Genomic DNA, 21,327 nt, shown 5'->3' on the forward strand with positions numbered 1-21,327 from the left:
TCACTTTCTGCCGTAAGTGTGAAGTACATCATGCAGAGTACATCATGTGACATGCTGGGCTGGATGAAGCACAGGGTAAAGTGCTAAAAGACAAAGAATGGGAGAAGCCCACAAAAAGGGAACAAAGGAAATATCCACGGACTGGAGTGAGAACCTCAGGTGAAACAAACATGCCCCCTTCCTGGCTAGACCTAATTTGCATATGGGAAGCTGCGGGGTGGGGTTGGGGAGGCGGGGAAGATAAAAATGTATAAAAAGAGGGAGCCAAGATGGGTTGAGGCCTCTTTTTTGGGGTCTGCCCACCCTCACACCTCCACAGGGTACTATCCTTTGTTTGCCAAATAAAACTCTGAGCTGTAACTGTGCTGTAACACTGGTCTGCTGTTTCAAATCTTTGTTTCAGTAAGATGCTATGCTATGCTATGCTAAGTCACTTCAGTCATGTCCGACTCTGTGTGACCCCATAGACGGCAGCCCAACAGGCTCCCCCGTCCCTGGGATTCTCCAGGTAAGAACACTGGAGTGGATTGCCATTTCCTTCAGTAAGATAGAACCAAGGAAATTACACTCTTCTGACACAAGATTGCTGGGAAAAAAATCAATAACCTCAGATATGCAGATGATACCATCTTTATGGCAGAAAGCATAAGCTCTTTCTTGATGAAACTGAAAGAGGAGAGTGAAAAAGCTGGCTTAAAACTCAACATTCAAAAAATGAAGATCATGGCATCTGGTCCCATCACTTCATGGCAAATAGATGGGGATACAATGGAAACTGACAGACTTTAATTTTGGGGGCTCCAAAATCACTGCAGATGGTGACTGCAGCCATGAAATTAAAAGACCCTTGATCCGTGGGAGAAAAGCTATGACCAACCTAGACAGCATATTAAAAAGCAGAGACATTAGCTTGCTGACAAAGGCCCGTACAGTCAAAGGTCTGGTTTTTCCAGTAGTCATGTATAGATGTTACAGCTGGACCATAAAGAAGGGAGAGTGCTTAAGAATTGGTGCTTTTGAACTGTGGTGTTAGAGAAGACTCTTGAGAGGCCCTTGGACTACAAGGAGATCCAACCAGTCAGTCCTAAAGGAAATCTAGTTCTGAATGTTCATTGGAAGGACTGATGCTGAAACTAAACTCCAGTACTTTGGCCATCTGATGGTAAGAGCCAACTCACTTGAAAGACCCTGATGCTGGTAAAGAATGAAGGCAGGAGGAGAAGGGGATGACAGAAGACGAGATGGTTGGATGGCATCATCGACTCAATGGACAGGAGTTTGAGTAAACTCCGGGAGCTGGTGATGGACAGAGAGGCCTGGCGTGCTGCAGTCCATGGGGTCGTGAAGAGTTCGACAAGACTGAGCTACTGAACAACCACCACCACCACCAATGGTTAGGGCTCAGCACTCTCACTCTACAGGGTGGATCCTTGGTGGGGAAACCAAAATCCCAGCAGCAGCAAATTGTGGCAAAAAAAAAAAAGCATACAGTTCAAGGTTACCCACCTTGCTAGCTATTGAGTCAGAAATTAGCGCTTAGCTTGCCTCAGGGCTCTTACTCAAATGTAAAGTCCTCAAAATCCTTACTCAGGCAGTATCCTGTAGTTTGCAAAACACTCTGATAAGGTTCCTCTTTATATCCAGAGGCAGAGATGGAATAAAGGGAAGGTTTAAAAAGGAATAAAACGGAATGTTCCTAAAGAAGGGCGAAATCAGCATATGGAGATAACAACAGTGAGGAGGGTTGGCCACCTGCGAGGACGACCTTCCAGGGTAGAGAAACCCCGCCCCCCGTCACCCAGGGCCCCGCGTGCACTCCGGCACAGTCCAAGGCACAGGAAACCCATGCCTCCGAAGACTACGAATCCCAGCATGCCTTGCACCCAAGAGCAGCACGCAATGTACGCCGGGACACGTAGTCCAGTTCTCACTGAGAAGGCCAGAACGTGCCATGACGTCAGGAGGGCTCGGGAAAGGGGAGTCAGAAACCGGTCCAGGATCAAGTTTTAAATCTTCCAGAGCTGACCCTGGTTTTCTGTGGGGACCCAAGTTTCAGGTCCCACCCCATAATCCAGCGGAGCTATGGTGTGCCTTGAGTGCCCTCTCGCCTAACTCCTTCACGGTTAAAGAAGTACCAGAAGGCAAGAACAGGCAGCTTTCAAGCCTCCAGGCACCGGCTTGTGAGACTAGTGGTGTGCAGGACGCTTCCTGGAGACTGGTTGAGACGTCGCTTCCCCCGCGGCGCCAGTGAGGACGTGGCCAGAGAGAGCCTCGAATAGCGGCTTCCCCTTCCTCTGCCCGACAGGCGAAAAAGAGAGGGGCGAGAGAGGGGCGAGAGAGAGGCGCGGGCGGCGCAAAGGCTGCTGGGAGCGCGCGCATGCGCACGCCGCGGCGGGGAGTACACCCTCAACGTCTGCGGACGCTGCGGGCGTCGGGTGTCGGCGGCGGCGGCGGCGCTTTGCGGCTGGTCGTGCGGGTCGGGCGCGGGCGGGCAGGCACGGCGGCTGAGGCGCGCACAGGTGATTGACTGGCCAGCTGGCTGAGGCACCGCCTGGTCCTCATTGCTGGCAGGTGGCGGGATCCATTTGGGCGGCGGTGGAGGCGGCGGCGGCAGCGGTGGCCGGGCTCAGGAGGCACTCCCTGGGCCAAGGCCATGGCACCGCGGCTGCAGCTGGAGAAGGCGGCCTGGCGCTGGGCGGAGACGGTGCGGCCCGAGGAGGTGTCGCAGGAGCACATCGAGACCGCCTACCGCATCTGGCTGGAGCCCTGCATCCGCGGCGTGTGCAGGTGAGGCCCGCGCAAAGGGACTCGCGCCCCTCCTCGCGCCGGACCTTGGAAAACCAGACCGTGGGGCAGCGGTGGGGGCGGGGGTGGGGGCTCCCGTTGGGGTGGGGAAGGAAGACGGCGGCCCATTGCGTGCCTCTCTAAGGCTTGGAGAGAACCCCGTGGAGGGCTTCCTCCTCTCCGCCTTCTGGGCGACCCGGGAAAGGCACAGCCTTGCAGGGCTGTGCACGGAGGTGATGATGCTGAAAGCCCTTCAGAAAAGGTTCTGAGTACTTACCTCGAAGATGGCGGTGGGGATGGTTGAAAGCAGGAACTGGAGAGCTTCGCAAACGTTGGTGGTCGTTCCATCCTGGCCGCGGCTCGGCGTTTGGTTTTAGAAAACTGGGAACTTGGAAGTGTTTTTCATCATTGTCTTGTGTTGGTGTCGACGCTGAAGGCTGGGTCCTATTTTTGGGGTAGGGCGGCTTTAGGAAAACGCATATAGTTAGCCTGCGTCATCGGTACCCTTCATCTCCAGTTGACATCCCCTCTTTCACTAATTTAGTAATTTTTTTAGCCTTTTTTTTTTCTTACCGCCCCCCCCGCCCCCCGCCCGGGGGAGGGGTCGACTCTGACCCAGTACCGTTTTGCCAGGTACACAGTATGAGCTGTGTTGGTGTTCTCCTTCACTTCTGCCTAGCCTTCGAACCTTCTTTGCCTTTCCTTTTAGATCGAATCCTTAGCTGTTTTTTGCACGTTTTAACGCGGGAACTATAGTTTGTGTTCCGGAGTGTTGTGGAATTGACTTAGCCAAGACAGGCATGCTTCGTATCCTTTTAGCGAGTACTCAGTAAAGACTTCCTGGAGTTGTTACATTTCCAGGCAGGACCCCGGAGGAATGGAAGTCAGGGTCTCAGATCTGAAGCTTTAAAGTCTCGTGTGGGAAGTGAAACGAGTTAGGGAGCTTCCATAAGGCAAACGAATAATTCCAAGTTATGATCGTCTGGCTCACGAGGAGGGCAACAGGCAGTACTGGAATGACATAGCCTGTATAATGGATAAGCTTCAGTCAGTTTCTCCACCTACTTTCCAGAGTAACCAAAAAATAGAAATTGTTTCACTATAATAGTTTTGATTTTAATAGAAAGAAAGGAGTAGAAATTGGCTGAGTTCACTATAAGGGAAATGTCACAGAGGTGAGTTTTAAGCTGCAACAGTAGCAAGGTTTATATCCAAGCATTTTTTTTTTTTCTTAAACAACATCACTCATTTAAAATGTACAATCCAGTGGTTTTTAGTTGGTATATTCACAAAGTTGTTCAGAACACAACTCAATCTGACCTCACCCCCCCAAAAAAGCCCTGTACCCATTAGCTTGGCACTTGTAAACCACCTCCCCCACCCCAAGCATGCAAGTAATCACTGATCTACTTTCCACCTCTAAATTGGCCTTTTCTGAACATTTCATGTAAATGGAATCATACAGTGTGTCAACTTTAGTGACTTCTTTGACAGCATAATGTTTTCAAGAATCATCCATGTTGTAGCATATGTCAGGTTTCCATTTCATTTCAAAAAATTGTAAAAGTTATGTAAAACGCACAGTGAAATTTACCGTTTTTAAAGTATACAATTCCACTGCATTAAGTTTCCTTACATATTGTACAAACATCACCATTGTCTCCTTCCGGACTTCTTCCATCGCCCTAAAAGGAAACTCCATTTCCATTAACCTAGTCACATCCCACTTTCCCTTCCTCCATCCCCTGGCAAGCACTCATTTTTTCATCTCTATAGATTTCTTTATTCTGGATATTTTATATTAAGTGGAATCATAAAATACGTGGCCTTTTTTTGTCTGGTGTTCACCTAGCGTAATGTTTTCAAAGGTCATCCATGTTACAACACGTGTCAATACTCTGTTCCTTTTTGTGGTTGAATAGTATTCCACTGTTGGACATAACACATTTTGTCTGTTCATTAGTTGATGGATCTAAAAGAGTTTCCCGCAACTTCATGAGGGATAATTGACAAATACAGTTGTACATATTTAAAGTGTACAATACGAGGGACTTTCCTGGTAATCCAGTGGCTAAGATTCCATGCTTCCATTGCAGGGAGCCCAGGTTTGATCCCTGTTGCGGAACTAGATCCCACATGCCCCAGCTAAAGATCCCATGTGCCTCAACTAAGACCGCCTGCAGCCAAATCAATATTTAAAAACCAAAGTGGACAACATAATTTGATAGGCATTGTGGAGTGATTACCAGAATCAAGGCAACGAACACCTCACAACATAGTTAAATTGATGGGTATTTTGGTTGTTTTCCACTTTTGGCTGTTGTGAATAGCTTTGGTATGAATGTTTGTGTGCAAGTTTTTGTTGGAACACCTGTTCTTTCGTTCCTTTAAGTATTTACCTGGGAGAGGAATTGCTGGGTCATTTAATAACTATGTTTAACACTTTGAGGAACTAATTGTTTTCCAAAGCGGCTGCAGTAGTTTGCATATAATGTATGTCGATTTCAATTTCTCCATCCTCACAGTTTTTTTCTTATAGCCATCCTAGTGGATGTGCATTGGTATCTCATTATGCTTTTGATTTGCGTTTTCCTGATGACTAATAAGGTTGAGCATCTTTTCATGTGCTTATCGACCATTTGTAGATCTTTGGAGAGGTCTTTTCACATCTCTTGCCCAGTTTTAAAATGAGATTGTCTTTACTTTTGAGTTACAGCTTTTCATATATTCTCAGTATAAGTCCCATGTATTTGCATATATTTTCTCATTCTGTAGGTTCTCTATTTCCCTTTCTAGTTAGTACCCTTTGCGACAAAAAAGCTTTTACTTTAATATACCATTGACTCTGGGGCTTGTCTGGTGGCTCAGTGCTAAAGAATCCATCTGCCAGGCAGGAGATAGGTTCAGTCCTTGGGTCGGGAAGGTCCGCTGGAGAAAGAAACGGCAACCCGCTCCAGTATTCTTGCCTGGAGAATCCCATGGATAGAGCCAGGTGGGCCACAGTCCATGGGGTCGCAAACAGTCAGACAGGACTTAGCTCCTAAACGACAATAACAGCACAGCAGTTTTATTTATCTTTTGTTTTGGTCACTTGTTCTTTTGAAACCAGGCCTGATCTGAAGTCCAAGCAGTTTTTATTTAAATATCAGAAAGATTTCTCCTACCCTTTTGTTTAAGCATTTCTTCTGACTCTTAAGATGAGATTAAGTAATTAAGATATTATCAATATCTTTTAAACACTTTACAGAAAAATTTTCAGTGAGATGCCAGAGCTGAAGAAGTGTGTAGCCACAGGCAAAGACAAGATGACTCAGGACTATTTACCTTCTGAGACTGCTTAGTACAGTCACAGCATGAAAGCAATCTATACTAAATCTTAGGTACAAAGAATTCTGCAAATATTTTGTCTTAATTCTTAAAACCAGTAAGGATTGTAGTCAAATCAGTCCCTTTCCCGTGGTTTCCCCAGTGGCTCAGACGGTCAATCTGCCTGCAATGCAGGAAACCTGGGTTCGATCCCTGGATCAGGAAGATCCCTTGGAGTAGGAAATGGCAACCCACTCCAGTATTCTTGTCTGGAGAATCCCTTGGACAGAGTAGCCTGGTGGGCTACAGTCCATGGGGTCGCAAAGAGTCAGACACGGCTGAGTGACTAACACTTTCACTTTCGAGTTCCTTGCAGTAAAACTGTTCGGTGAGGGATATGCAGCCTTCATATTGCCCCATTTTGGTAGATTTCTCATGAGAGTGGTGGTTTCCTTTACATTCCTACTACCAGTGTGTAAGAATGTCTTGTTTCCATAATCAACACAATATGTTAGTCAGACTTTTTCATCTGATAGGTGGGATATGGTGTCATATTATTTCTTTTTGTGACAGTTAAGATCTTGATTTGAATTTTTAAAACCTGAACTTACACTTCTAGTTGTATATAGGAGTGTAATGTCTGTTTTGTTTTCATCAGAGAAACCAAAACATTTCAGAGATGTAATGCATTCAAGAAAGTCATCGTTATGCCACTGATTTAACTGTGCCTCATGGATAGTGGGATCTTAGTTCCCCAATCAGGGATGGACCCTGGGTCCCTGCATTGAAAGCACTGAGTCTGAACCACCAACCGCCAGGGAATCCCTTGTTAGACCAGTTTAAGAAACACTTAAGTGACTGCCCCTGGCTCTAGTCTAAACCCCTTAGTAAGGACTGTTGGACCTGATGCTTAAGTTTCTGTTGAGCCTTTCCTCTTTGATGTGCTGGTGATACCTTTTCTCTGTTGGTGCACTTTCTCTCTCACTTTACCACTTTTGCCTTGCTAACCTGTCCCTGATCCTCAGAAGAGGTCAGGGAACAGATTTTTTTTAAATTAAAAAAGTCTTATTAATTATGGCAAAATTTAAACATACACCGAAGTAGGATTTCCCTGCTGTTCCAGTGGTTAAGAGTCCATTTTTGCACTGCATAGGGTGTGGATTCAGTCCCTGGTCAGAGAGCTAAGATCCCTATGCCATGTGATGTGGGGGAAAAAGAGAGAGAGAGAGATGGTATAATGACACCCCACGATCCCATACAGCTTTATCAGTTATTGACCCAAGATGATCAGTTGTTTTGTTGCTGAAAACTCAGCTCTTTGTACACCTGTGCCAAATTGAATTTGGAGGTCGTTTTGGGTGAAGTAGAAAAGTATAGCTTTATTACTTTCCAGGCAAAGGGGGCCATAGTGAGCTAATGCCCTCAGAACCTCGTGTCCCAGCTTGGGGATCAGTTCAGTCACTCAGTCGTGTCCGACTCTTTGTGACCCCACGGACTGCAGCACGCCAGGCTTCCCTGTCCATCATCAACTCCCAGAGCTTGCTCAAACTCAGGTTCATCTAGTCGGTGATGCTGGATCTTAGCTGTGGCTCTCAGGATCTTAAAGCATTGTGTCTTGAGGATCTCATCCTCTGTCGTCCCCTTCTGCCTTCAATCTTTTCCAGCATCAGGGTCTTTTCCAGTGAGTCAGTTCTTCGCATCAGGCGGTCAAAGAATTGGGAGTTTCAGCTTCAGTCCTTCCAGTGAATATTCAGGACTGATTTCCTTCAGGATGGACTGGTTGGATCTCCTTGCAGTCCAAGGGGCGCTCAAGAGTCTTCTCTAACACCACAGTTCAAAAGCATCAATTCTTCAGTGCTCAACTTTCTTTATAGTCTGACTCTCACATAGTCAACTCATATAGACAAGTCTATATAGTCCAGTTCTTGGGGAAGATAGAAGTCTTATCGTAATTATTCAAAAAGGGTGTGCTCACCTTGTGGACAGTCTTCTGAGGGGTTAGTGGTGAGGTAAAGAGGAATCACCTTCAGGTCCAGCTGATCTGGGGTCTGCATGCTTGTGGGCAGCATGCATGCCTGCTCAGTTGTGTCTGACTCTGCGACCCCATGGACTGTAGCCCACCAGGCTCCTCTGTCCATGGAATTTTCCAGGCAAGAATATTGGAGTGGGTTGCCATTTCCTTCTCCAAGGGGATCTTCCCCACCCAAGGATGGAATCCTCTCATCTTTCTCTCCTGTTGGCAGGTGAGTTGTTTACCACTGCGCCACCTGGGAAGCCTTGTGGGCAGTATACCGAAGTTAACTGGTAGCTTCTCCCACCTGGAGGGGCTCTCGGGCTCTGTGAGATAACTCAAAGGTATTGTTGTGTGTCCATTGAGGGGAAAACAGGACCTTGCCCCAAGGCTGCTCTTGACTGTTTCTCTCCCAGCCCCGCCCTTCCCTAATTAACGACTGCTCAAGTCTGCCCTTCAGAAGCAGGGAAGGTCAAGGAGGCTGAAGGAAGGCTGTTTCCTAGAGTCAGAAATGGGGGCACAGAGAGACCTTGTCCCCAGGAGCCCAACAGGGCCCTGCGCCGCGTCAGTTTATTCTCAGTGAATGATGTACTTTCATTACTTAACACAACTTTAAAGATTTCCAGTGTAATGCGTGTTACTGGTTTAGGAAGTATTCTGTGTTCTATGAAACCTGTGTCTGTGGAGTTTTGTTCTTTATGTGTCTCTGCTGTTCTACACCAGCACTTGCAGGATTACTTAGTATAACCAAGCTTTGAATGAAAGTGAGAAACCTCCCCTTAATCTCAGGTTGAGCTGGTGTTTGATATTTTTCATTTTCTTTCTATGTATCTGTTAAATTCAACAAATATTTATTATATGCCATGCAGAGTAGTCATTCTTTATTCAGAAAAAAATTTTTTTCCGGCATCTCCTGTGGTCTAGGGTGGCTCTGAAATAGAGCCAACTGAGGTTAAAGTTCCTTCATTTGCCATTTATTTTAGAGATAAGAAAGATATAAACAACATAATATTTACTTTCACAAAAGGAGACAGTTTGAAAATGGACCTCAGCAATGTCCTTTAGAGTCCTGGATCGGTTCCCCACCCCCCCGCCAGTTATGGCTAAAGCCACAACTAGAAATTGTTTTAAATTCCATTAATGTATCTTTGTTGTACTGGGTCTTTGTTGCTGTGTGGGCTTTTCTGTAGTTGGCGGTTAGCAGGGGCTGCTCTCGTTTTGCAGTGCGGGGCTTTTCATCACCATGGCTTCTTGTGGAGTTCTAGGGCTTGCAGGCTTAAGTACTTGTGGCACATGGGTTTAGTTGCCCCATGGCCTCTGGGATCTTCCTGGGCCAGGGGTTGAGCCCCTGCCTCCAGCATTAGCAGATGGATTCTTCGCCACTGGACCACCAGGCAAGTCCTCCCAATTGAAAAAAAGGTGCCTCGGATCTTAGTTGTGGCTGTCAGGGTCTTAAAGCATTGTGTCTTGAGGACCTTTTTGTTGTAGCTGATGGACTCTCTGTGGTTGTGGCTTGGGATTTCTAGAGTGCTTGACTCAGTAGTTGGCATGTGGTTGGCACCCCACTCCAGTACTCTTGCCTGGAAAATCCCATGGACGAGGAGCCTGGAAGGCTGCAGTCCATGGGGTCGCGAAGAGTCGGAGTCGGACACGACTGAGCGACTTCACTTTCACGCGTTGGAGAAGGAAATGGCAACCCACTCCAGTGTTCTTGCCTGGAGAATCCCAGGGACGGGGGAGCCTGGTGGGCTGCCGTCTATGGGGTCACACAGAGTCGGACACGACTGAAGCGACTTACCTTTTAGTTGCTATGCTGCGCATGGGATCTTACTGCCGTAACTGGGATCAAACCCGTGTCTTCTGCACAGCAAGGCGGACTCTTAACCACCAGACGACCCAGTTTTTTGTTTGTTTATTTGATTTTTACTTTGTGGGTTTTGTCCCTTTTGATTCATAGAATGAGGTACGGGTCCATCTTTATTTTTGCTTTTTACTAAATGGGCACTCAGTTTTCTTAAACCATTTATTGAATAATCTAATCTTCACCAGCTCTAGTTGAGAGGCCGTCTTTAGTTATTTTCTTAGTGGTCCTGCCACAGGGCATGTGGGATCTTGGTTCCCAGCTAGGGATGGAACTCACGCCCCTTCAGTGGAAGCACTGAGTCTTAATCGCTGGACCGCCAGGGAAGACTCAAAGGCCACTTCTGTTATATGACAAATTACTGTACGTATTTGGGGACGTACAGTACCCCATTCCCTTCCGCTGATTCTACTCAATATCCCTGTACTAGGATAACAGTTCCAGTTACTTGCCAGCATTTTTAAAATACCTGATAAGGCAGGAGCCTTCTTAAATTTCTCTGTGAAGGACTTCCCCCGTGGTCTAGTGTTTTAAGACTGAGCTCCCCATGCACGGGGCCCAGGTTCCACCCCTGACTGGGGAACTAGAGGGCCCGTGTGGCAGGCCGGTAGACAGCAGCTTAAAAAAAGGCTCAAAAGTTTTCTAGTGGTTCTTATTCAACTAAAATTTATATTTTATGTACAGAAAAGTGCACAAAGTCATGAGATTTACACTGGGTGAATTATCACACAGGGAACATATATCTCATGTATCTAACAGCAAGATGAAATAAAACGCTGCTGTGGGGACTTCTCCGGTGGTCCAGAGGTTAAGATGCCGCGCTTGCCCTGCAGGGAGTATTGGTGTTCAGTGGCTAAGAATCCGCTTACCGATGCAGGGACACGGTCTGATCCCTGGTCCAGGAAGATCCTCGTGCTGCGGTGAGAAGCCCTGATATCGCAACTGTAGAAAAGCCTGCACAGAAAGGAAGACCCAGCTCAGCCAAAATTAAAATAGAGAACTTAAAAAAAAAAAAAGACAACACACTCGCCTTACTTTGAACACCAGAGATTATCTACCTTGTTTTGAACTTTGTATACAATTAATTTTACATTGTATTTCCTCTGGCCTCTTTTGCTCAGCACTGTGAGATTCATTCATATGGTGAGTAGCAGCAGGATGTTCATTCTTAGTCATTTGCAGATCATACACACGCACGAGGGATCTTAGTTCTTGACCAGGGATCAAACCAGAGCCCCCTGCATTGCAAGATGGTTATTCTTAACCGCTGGAACGCCAGGGAAGTCCTTACATTCAGTGTTTCTGTTCACAACTCATTGTCCAGAACTTATTTCATTGGTGCTGCCAATCCAGAACGTGTCTAGAACAGGGTTACTTGGCAAATGGCACTATAGTCCACCACTCACGGTGCGTTTCGCTTTCCTCAAATGACAACTTTTCATGCTTAGAGGCCATTTGTATGCCTCTTTCAGCAGCTTCTTGTGTCCTTTGCCCATTTTTATTTGGGGTTATTAGTCCTCATCAGTTGGTAGGCATTCTTTTTTAAAATACTTGTATTTTTAACTTCATTCTTGCCTGCGCTGAGTCTCCTCAGTGTGCTCTGTGCAGACTGTCTCTAGTTGTGGCAAGTGGGGGCTGCTGTCTGGTTGGGGAGTGCAGGCTTCTGCTGGCGGCGGCTTCTCTTGCTGCCGAGCAGAGACTCTAGAGGGCACAGGCTCAGCAGCTGTGGCTCTCAGGATTAGTTGCTCCTTGTCTGTGGAATCTTCCTGGACCAGGGATCTCACCCATGTCCTGTGCATTGGCGGGAGGATTCTTATCCACTGGATCACCAGGGAAGTCCAGTAGGAGTTCTTTATGTATTAAGAGATTATTTCTGTGACATGAGTTGTAAAAAGAATTTTTTAATTGTATCATTGTCTTTTTTATTTCCTCTTGTGGCTGTGCCCTGTGGCATGTGGAACTTCCTTTACCAGGGATTGAACCCATGCCTCCTGCAGTGCAAGCACAGAGCCTTAACCACTGGGCCACCAGAGAGGTGCCTATACCATTGTCTTTTGACTTATGGATTGGTTAGCCATGCAAAAATGTTTTATGAGATTAAATTAATGGATCTTTTGTGACTTCTAAACGTTGAGTCATCAGCTCAGTCCTTTTTCATACCAGTGTGTAAAAGAAATTTGCTGGGTTTTTTTTTTAAATGTTATTGTGGTTTTAATTAATGTTTAAATCTTTGATCCAGTTGGAATTTGTACTGAAGTGATACTGTGAAATGAATCCAATTGTATCTTTTTGCAGGTAGCTGCCTGCTTGCCCATCCCTGTTTATTAAAGATGATGTCTTTCCTCCACTGATGTGGACACCTTTGTTGCATGCTGAGTTGCCCTGTGTTTCTGAACTTTTTGTTACAGTGTTTTGGTTTGGGGGTCTTTGTGATTCAGTATCTTGTAGGACTCATGTCTTTACTCCACTGATGGGGATACCTTTGTTGCATGCTGAGTTACAGTGTGTATTTGGGTCTGTTTCTGAACTTTTTATTTTATTACATTGTTTTAGTTTGGGGGTCTTCCTGATTCAGTATCCTGTAGGACTTAATCCTTCCTGATTGTTCTTTTTAGGAGTTGTTTTGTTTTGGCTTTTAAATTTGTGTTGTGTTCCATAATTTGTCTGCTTGATTTAATAATAAAAAAAATCTTCGAATTTTTTTTGGACAGTTTACAATCCAGGAAGATGAAGATGAGCCATGTTCACTCCATGGCTGAGTTTGAGCAGTGTGTCATAAAATGCTTTTAAAAAAAAACCAAGCAGGAGTGAGTAGATTAAGTTTGATTTTTTTTTTTTTTTTTTCAGTTTGAAATTGTGCTGGTGGGAGGAGGAGGGACTCTCCTTAGGGGTCTGGTGGGGTGCCCTGTGGTGCCCTTTGAGAGGCTGCTGGGGCACTGAGCTGTGTTCTCTTTTTATTTTCTTTCCTAGTAGAGGACTTACTAATATTGTTTTAATAGCTACTTTGCTTTGGGGGGTTTTCTAAACTTGTCTTCCGTGTGTGCACAATCTTGTCCGACTCTGTGCGTCCCTATGGCTTGTGGCCCACCAGGCTCCTCTGTCCGTGGGATCCCCAGGCATGAATTCTGGAGTGGGTTGCCATGCCCTTCTCCAGGGGCTCTTCCCGACCCAGGGGTTGAACCTGTATCTCTTTTGTCTCCTGCATTGGCTGGTAGGTTCTTGACCACTGGCACCACCTGGAAAGCCAGCAGCAGCCTTGAAAAATTGTAAACGTTTAGGTGAAGGATAAGAAGCCTTTTTGTGTCCAATGATCTGACCTTGGGACTCTTTCTCATGAAAAAGAGCAGCTACAGGGCTGGGAAGCCTGCTTCGGGCGGTGGCTGCCTGTGTGAACGAGGTTTCGCGAGGACCCTGATGCCTCGTCGTCCTCTTGGCTGTATGTCTCTTGTGTCCTTTTGGTTAGAATTCAGAATTTCAAATAAAATCAGGTTGTTAGGTGAATGAAAACTTAATGGATTTCCAGTTGTGAATATTCTGAAAGCAGTCATTGCTAGTGGTTCCCATCCTTCCTTTAATAAATATTTTAAATGAAGCCACGTATATCCAACCCTGTTCCTTACCCCCCCTCCACAAAAACAATCAGTACTGAGTGCTGTTGCCCTGAACCCTTGCGTCAGCCGTTATCTTGCGCGTTTCTCATCTCTCGGTTACAGCGTCTATGTTGTTTCTCTGCTTCGCTGCCGCTCTCCGCCAAGAGCCAAGATTTAGACTTCGAAAATGTCCCATTTAAAAAAAATTAGAAGCTTAAAACTTAGTAAAAATAGGAGGAGCTTGGTGAGAGTGGCAGTGATTGGAAAAGCAAAACTTGTGAAATCTTCAGATGATTCTGATAAGCCACCTTGCTTGAGAAGCGTAACTAGAGAACCTTTTTTATGTTTTTGTCAAACGGCTGGTAATGCCTTGGTCTTTTCTCTTTCCTGTTGGGCTTTTTATTTTGGGGTATAACCGATTTACAATGCTCTGATAGTTTCAGATGAACAGCGAAGGGACTTAGCCATACATATACATGTATCCATGTAGAGGGTCTTTCTAAAGTTCCAGTCTAGTTCTTTTTCTTCGTAAAATTGTGTATTGGCTCCTTGTTGTTTCTGGAATAAAGTCCGAGCTCTTGCCATGCATGGTGTTTGAGGGCTTCTGTGATCTGATCCAGCTCCTACTTCTCTGCAGCCTCAGGGGCTTTCCCAGGGGCTTTCGCCTCTCCCCAAAGCCTCCAGCTGTGATGAACTGCATCTGCAGGAAGATTAACGTGTAAGCCTCCGTTGGTTTTGCCTCTCCAGCCTGTCTCCATAGGCTCTCCTCGGCCTGGGAGGCTCTTGGGTTCTCCTCTCACATGCAGTGAGTTCCTGTGTGCCCTTGGAGACGCCCAGCTTGGCAACAGCCCCCTCCTGTGGGGTTCCTGCTGAGCTTAATGCCAGTGCAGCGCTCACTTTTCTGAAGCTGTCCTTTGTGAGCGCTTCTTTACTGCCTGGGACTTTGTCTTTTATTTTGGTATATCCTGGGCTGGTCGGACATGACTGAAGCAACTTAGCAGCAGCGGCAGCAGCGGGTCCTGTAATTCTTATCCGAGCATATCAACTTGACAGAATGTGTGGACCTGTAGAGTCTAGTTGCTTTTAGAAGATGATAGGTTTTGGTTAGAGAGTCACATTGTTGACTTTCACTCAGGGCACTGTGACATATCTTGTGGAAAACGGATGCTGGTAACGTCGACTGATAGCAACTGGAAACGGTCCCGCAGCAGCACTCCGAGCACAGATCACCCAGACTGATCACAGCCGCTACCTCTTACCCAGTACCACTTCTACCCTTGTTTTCATCATCCTCTCTTTCTGGCTAGAGGCAGAAAGGGCAGAATAGTCTTATTGTCTCATGTACTTAAGTGTTTTTATAAACGTGGGCTTCAAAGGGGATCCAGATTAAAAAGATCAGAAAATTTTAATGTTCACCTAATCCCATCCCCCTTGTTTTATAAATGAGGAAACAGGGACTTTTTCCTCTGAGCAGAGTCATGGCAGGGATTGGTTTTGTCTTCTTTCGACTAGCACGTAGGACACGAGGAGCCAGGGAAGGTTGAGTCAGCCGCCAGAGCTCTGGAGAGGGCTTGAAGTCAGGCAGTGACTTGCTGTAACCTCTGCCCTCGCCCACCTGTCAAACGGTGGGGAGGCTTCTGAACAACTCCTGCCTTGTTGGCATCTGGCGAGGGACTGTTTTGAGATTATGAAATGATAGAGGGACGAGAGTGTTCTTGGTTAGAGGGGACTAGTTTGGAAGGGAGTTCCTGGACCTAACTAATCCTAAGCAGCCACCATTCTGGTAAGAGTGGCGGCATTCACAGTTACAGACGATTTGAAATTTTCAAGGACAGTTCAGTCAGTGGTTATTATTGGAACCATTTCAGTAATATTCGTCTAACCTGTTCTCTGCATGTGTGTGTATGTGTACACACACACAAATCACTTTCAGAATCTGGTGCTGCGTTAGGCAAAGCTTTAGTATGGTCAGGGGTCTTCCCCAGAAGCAGGAGAGTTGGCTTGTTGCCGTTCTTCATTGATTTCTCCCTGGGCTGGGTGTGAAACGAAGCCAGAGAGCCAAGAAACTAAAAGGTGTTGAGGGAGAAAAACAGCGATAATAACTCTTTAAGTGATCACGCAGAGAGTAAGATCTCCACCCTCCACTCCCATCCAGATAATAAATTTTCTCTGAACTGCACAGCAACTGTGTGTTCAGTGACTATTGATTTCTGTCCACTATGCTGGATGGTGTACTTCTAAATGACAGATGGTTGGAGATCTGTGAAAACAGAACCAAAACTACCACTCTTAACCTGTGGTGAGTGTAGAAGAAGCTTAAATCATTTGTACCCCTGGATTGTTAGCCTACTTTTTTTTGTTTGTTTCTATGTTTTTTACCACTTTACAGTTTTTTTTTAAATTATATAACTCAACTTTACTTTATAAACTTTTTATTTTGTATTGGGATATAGCCAATTAAAAATATTGTGATAGTTTCAGGTAGACAGCAAAGGGATACATGTACATGTATACACTCAACCATATATATACAATGTGTCCATTCTCCTCCAAACGCCCCTCCCATCTACGCCTGTCACATAACATTGAGGAGAGTTCCCTGTGCTGAACAGTAGATCCTTGGTTATCCATTATGACTCTCGCAATCTGTACGTGTCTATCCCACACTCCCTAACTATCCCTCACAGACAGTTTGACTTGTGAGAAATTGTTTCCTTTTTTTACAGTTTTGGACATCACTACAGATGTCTCCTTTTCCTTCTTGCTTGCACCATCTAATCTGTTCCCAAGTCCTGTTGATTTCATTGCATTGCTATGCTTGGATTCAGCTTTCTTTCCTTGCTTGCATTGCCACCAAACAGGTTTAGGACTTCATCTCTCACCAGGAAAATCGTTGTGTTTCTCTGTTCAGCTTCAATCCATCACTTGCATTGCTACCAAAGTGTTTATTGGCCTAAAAGCACAGCAGGTGATGTCCCACAGCAGGGTATCAGACCACACGTTTCGGAACCTGCCCCCTGCCTACTCCTGCAACCACTTGGTGTTCTTGTATCCATAGCCCCAGGAAGAAAGTAGCTGTTAGAATTCTTCATTTTGTTTCATTGCCACAGTGGCAGACATTCTGTGGACAAGTGCCTAAAAGTATTGAAACAAAATCTTGGTGTCATTTAACATTTTGAGGTATTTTCTCATGTTTCCCCAAAAGGGTCATGTTTAACCATGGACAGTGACTCTCACTTTACCCTGATTCATCACCAATTTTTTTTTTTGCTAATTCTATAAGTGAAAACATTTTTCATGGCTGTTTTACGTTTGCATTTTTCCAGAGCGGAGATGTTTCCCCCTGTGTTTGTTAACTGGTCTTATAGGAAGGCTTAAGGAAGCTTTTTAAGAATTGGGAGATTTGGGAATTCCCTGGTAGTCCAGTGGTTAGGACTCATTTGTACTGCTGTGGCCCTAGATTCAATCCCTAGTAGAGGAACTAAGATCCTGCAAGCTGCGTGATGTGCTTACTTAAAAAAAAAAAGAACTAGGGGGTCTGTCAGGCTGAAATGGACATTGGCTCTTGACGTTAATAACAGAAAAAGCTTTATTTAGTTAGTCTGTATTTGTTAGGGCTTCTAGATACAGGTAACGGAAACTTGAAACTAACCTCGTGTAAGGGAAGTGCCTCAGTTAAATCTAAGGAGGTGTTTTAATTCAGGAAAGATATGAACAAATAAATCAATGCTAGGGCAGAACAAAGCTGGTGAAGGTAATGGAATTCCAGCTGAGTTATTTCACATCCTTAAAGATGATGTTAAATGCTGCACTCAATATGGCAGCAAATTTGGAAAACTCAGCAGTGGCCACAGGACTGGAAAAGGTCAGCTTTCATTCCAATCCCAAAGAAAGACAACACCAAAGAACTGCTGCACAATTGTGCTCCTTTCACGTGCTGGCAAGGCAGTGCTCAAAATCCTTCAGGCTAGGCTGCAACAGTATGTGAACTGAGAACTTCCAGATGTACAAGCTGGATTTAGAAAAGGCAGAGGAACCAGAGCTTAGATTGCTAACATCTACTGGATCATAGAAAAAGCAAGACAAACGTCTACTTCTGCTTCATTGACTATGCTAAAGCCTTTGACTGTGTGGATCACAACAAACTGGGAAATTTTTAAAGAGATGGGAATACCAGACCACCTTACCTGCCTCCTGAGAAATCTGTTTATACAGGTCAAGAAGCAACACTTAGAACCGGACATGGAACAACAGACTGGTTCCAGGTTGGGAAAGAAGTACGTCAAGGTTGCATATTGTCACCCTGCTTATTTAACTTCTATGCAGAGTACATCATGAGAAACGCTGGGCTGAAGGAAGCACAAGCTGGACTCAGGATTGCTGGGAGAAATATCAATAACCTCAGATATGAAGATGACCCCACCCTTATGGCAGAAAGTAAAGAAGAACTAAAGAGCCTCGTGATGAAAGTGAAAGAGGAGAGTGAAAAAGCTAGCTTAAAATTCAGCATTCAGAAAACTAAGATGATGGTATCCGGGTCCATCACTTCATGGCAAATAGATGGAGAAAAAAGGGAAACAGTGACAGACTTTATTTTCCTGGGTTCAGAAATCACTGCAGACGGGGACTGCAGCCATGAAATTTAAAGACACTTGGCCCTTGGAGAAAAAACTATGACAAACCTACACAGCGTATTAAAAAGCAGACCTATCACTTTGTTGACAAAGGTCTGTCTAGTCAAAGCGATGGTTTTTCCAGTAGTCTTGTATGGATGTGAGAGTTGGACCATAGAGAAGGCTGAGCACCGAAGAACTGATGATTTTGAACTCTGGAGCTGGAGGAGACTCTTGAGAATCCCTTGGACTGCAAGGAGATCAAACCAGTCAATCCTGAAGTATTCATTGGAAGGGCTGATGCTGAAGCTGAAGCTCCAATACTTTGGCTACCTGATGTGAAGAGCTGACTCATTGGAAAAGACCCTGATGATGGGAAAGATTGAGGGCAGGAGGAGAAGGGGACGACAGAGGATGAGATGGTTGGATGGCATCACTGACTCAATGTTCGTGAGTTTGAGCAAACTCTAGGAGGTGGTGAAGGACAGGGAGGCCTGACTTCCTGCTGTCCGTGGGGTTGCAGAGTCTGACTTGACTTGGAGACAGAACAACGGTAAAGGGCAGGGAGACACTTGGGCTACGGAGCTAAGGAGGGGTTTGGGAACCTCTTTCACCTATTTCTCATGCAAATCAGCAGGTTGATTTCATTCTTAATGTTGGGACAACTACGCTTCCAAAGTCCCACGCATCCCATAAGGCCTGCCACTGAAGACGGATTGTTTTGTTTTTTCCCCTTCTCTCAGTTCTTCTTTTAAATATTTTGTGAGGTTGTTTTTGGGTTCTGGATGGGAGCTGCGTCTCAGCAGCTCTTGCTAAAACCAGAGGAATGGAGGAACAGTTAGCCCCAAATTAAAAAAAAAAAAGGAATGTGGGGAAAGCTGAAGCAACTAGGCACACAGAGCAATAGGCATGCACCACACAGAACAAAGCCTAGTCTTGAAGCCAGCTGACATGTAAGTAAGTGAGATAGTGGGGTGGAAAAGAGCCAAGGGAGAACCGGAGTGACTGTTCTCCGTGCTTTGTTTTGTGATTCTGTTTTCCCTGATGCCCCTGTAGGCAAAATGACAGATTTCTGGGAAGAAGGATAACTGGGTATAGTTACAGAGTTGTAAGAATGTACTGTTTCAGAGAATGTACTCTTTCAGAGAAGATGAGTGGCATTACTCTACCCAGGTTAAATCAGAACTGCTTGTGACCTTGAAAAATTTGATGTTTAAGCCAGCATTAGCAAATCCAGATGCTTTCTAGTATCCTAGTAAGTTATAAAAATTTGAGTCAAGTGGCTAGGGTATTTACACATCAAACATGTAAACGTGTGTACCTACGTCACGCACATGTCTCAGGCTCCTTAATCTGCCTCCTGTGCTCTCATAAAAAGAAGAGCGAGTATTTTTCTCCTGTAAGACAATTGGTACAGACAGGATGATGCTACTTGATGCCCATGCTGCTTCTGCGCACACGCTTAGTCGGGTCCAACTCTCGCGACGCCGTGAACAGAAGCCCGCCACGCTCCTCTGTCTGTGGGATGTTTCAGGCAAGAATATGGGAGTGGGTTGCAATTTCCTCCTCCCGGGGATTTTCCCAACCCAGGGATCGAACTGGCGTCTGCCTGCACATCTTTCTGTCTTTTTGTACAGTTCGTGAGGTTCTCATGGCAAGTACACTGGGCTGGCTTGCCATTCCCTCCTCCAGTGGATCACATATTTTCAGAACTGTCCGCTGTTACCCGTCCATCTTGGGTGGTCCTGCATGGCATGGCCCATAGCTTCATCAAGTCACACAGGCCCCTGCACCACAGCAAGGCCGTGATCCGTGAAGGGGATGTGCTAACCGTCGGACCGTTGCACCCATCTCCCATGCTAGTAAGATCATGCTTAAAATGTTGCACGCTAGGCTTCAGCATTATGCAAACCAAGAACTTCCAGATGTCCAAGCTGGCTTTAGAAAAGGTAGAGGAACCAGAGGTCAAGTTCCCAACATTCACTGGATCACAGAGAAAGCTAGGGAATTTTAGGAAAATATCTACCTCTGTTTCATTGACTAAGCCAAAGCCTTTGACTGTGGATCATAATAAACTGTGTAAAGCTCTTAGAAATGGGAATACCAGACCACTTACCTGTCTCCTAAGAAATCTGTATGCGTGCAGGTCAAGAAGAAAGTCAGAATCCTGTATGGAACAACTGGTTGGTTCAGGGTTGAAAAGGAGTATGACAGGGCTGTCTGCTGTCACCCTGTTTGTTTAATCTATACGCTGAGCACATCATGAGAAATGCTGGGCTGGATGAGTTACAAGCTGGAATCAAGATAGGCGGAAGAAACAACAGCAGCCTCCGATACGTGGATGACACCACTCTTATGGCAGAAAGTGAAGAAGAACTAAAGAGCCTCTTGATGAGGGTGAAGGACGAATGTGAAAGAGCCGGCGTAAAACTAAACATTAAAAAAACTAAGATCGTGGCATCCAGCCTTGTTACTTCATGGCAAATAGAGGGGGAAATGTGTAAGTAGTGACAGATTTCCTCTTCTTGGGCTCTAAAATCACTGTGGATGGTGACTGCAGCCGTGAACTCAGAAGATGTTTGCTTCTTGGCAGGAAAGCTATGACAAACTTAGTGGGTTGAAAAGCAGAGATACTACTCTGCTGACAAAGGTCTGTATACTCAAGGCTATGGTCTTCCCAGTGGTCACGTACGGTTGTGAGAGCTGGACCGTAAAGACGGTGGAGCGCCGAAGATTTGATGCTTTTGAACTGTGGTGTTGGAGAAGACTCCTGAGAGTCCCTTGAAGAGCAAGGAGATCAAACCAGTCCATCTTGGGAAATCAATCTACTCGTTGGAAGGACTGATGCTGAAGCTGAAACTCCAGTGTTTTGGTCATCTGATGGGAACAGCTGACTCATTGGAAAAGGCCGTGATGCTGGGGAAGATTGAGGGCAGAAGGAGAAGGGGACACCAGAGGATGAGATGTCTGGATGGCATCACCGATGTAATGGACACGAACTTGGGCAAACTTCTGAAGATGGTGAGGGACAGAGAGACCTGATGCGCTGCAGTCCATGGGGTCGGAAAGAGTCACGACTGGGTGATTGGATAGCAGCAGCTGCCTGCATACCTGTAGTCTGCAGCTGATGGCTGTAAAAGGAGCTTGGGGGCATTGGAGACT

The 21,327-nt window shown here is 45.7% G+C and overlaps 1 protein-coding gene across 5 annotated transcripts in view; it reads left to right on the top strand.

The window, feature by feature from the left end:
* Positions 1-2,405: 2,405 nt before the first annotated feature.
* USP48 (ubiquitin specific peptidase 48) overlaps positions 2,406-21,327 on the top strand; it is a 72,952-nt gene continuing 54,030 nt past the window's right edge. For 2 of the 5 annotated variants that reach the window (XM_027521192.1, XM_027521202.1), the window contains exon 1: positions 2,464-2,787. In XM_027521192.1, coding sequence (XP_027376993.1) covers positions 2,654-2,787 — 134 coding nt within the window. In that variant the 5' untranslated portion in view covers positions 2,464-2,653. Of the gene's footprint in view, positions 2,788-21,327 lie in introns of all 5 variants that reach the window. The other 3 variants (XM_027521190.1, XM_027521206.1, XM_027521195.1) reach the window with 3 other exon arrangements.

This window comes from Bos indicus x Bos taurus, chromosome 2 (genome assembly GCF_003369695.1).
Source record: "Bos indicus x Bos taurus breed Angus x Brahman F1 hybrid chromosome 2, Bos_hybrid_MaternalHap_v2.0, whole genome shotgun sequence".
Classification (NCBI taxonomy): Eukaryota; Metazoa; Chordata; class Mammalia; order Artiodactyla; family Bovidae; genus Bos; species Bos indicus x Bos taurus.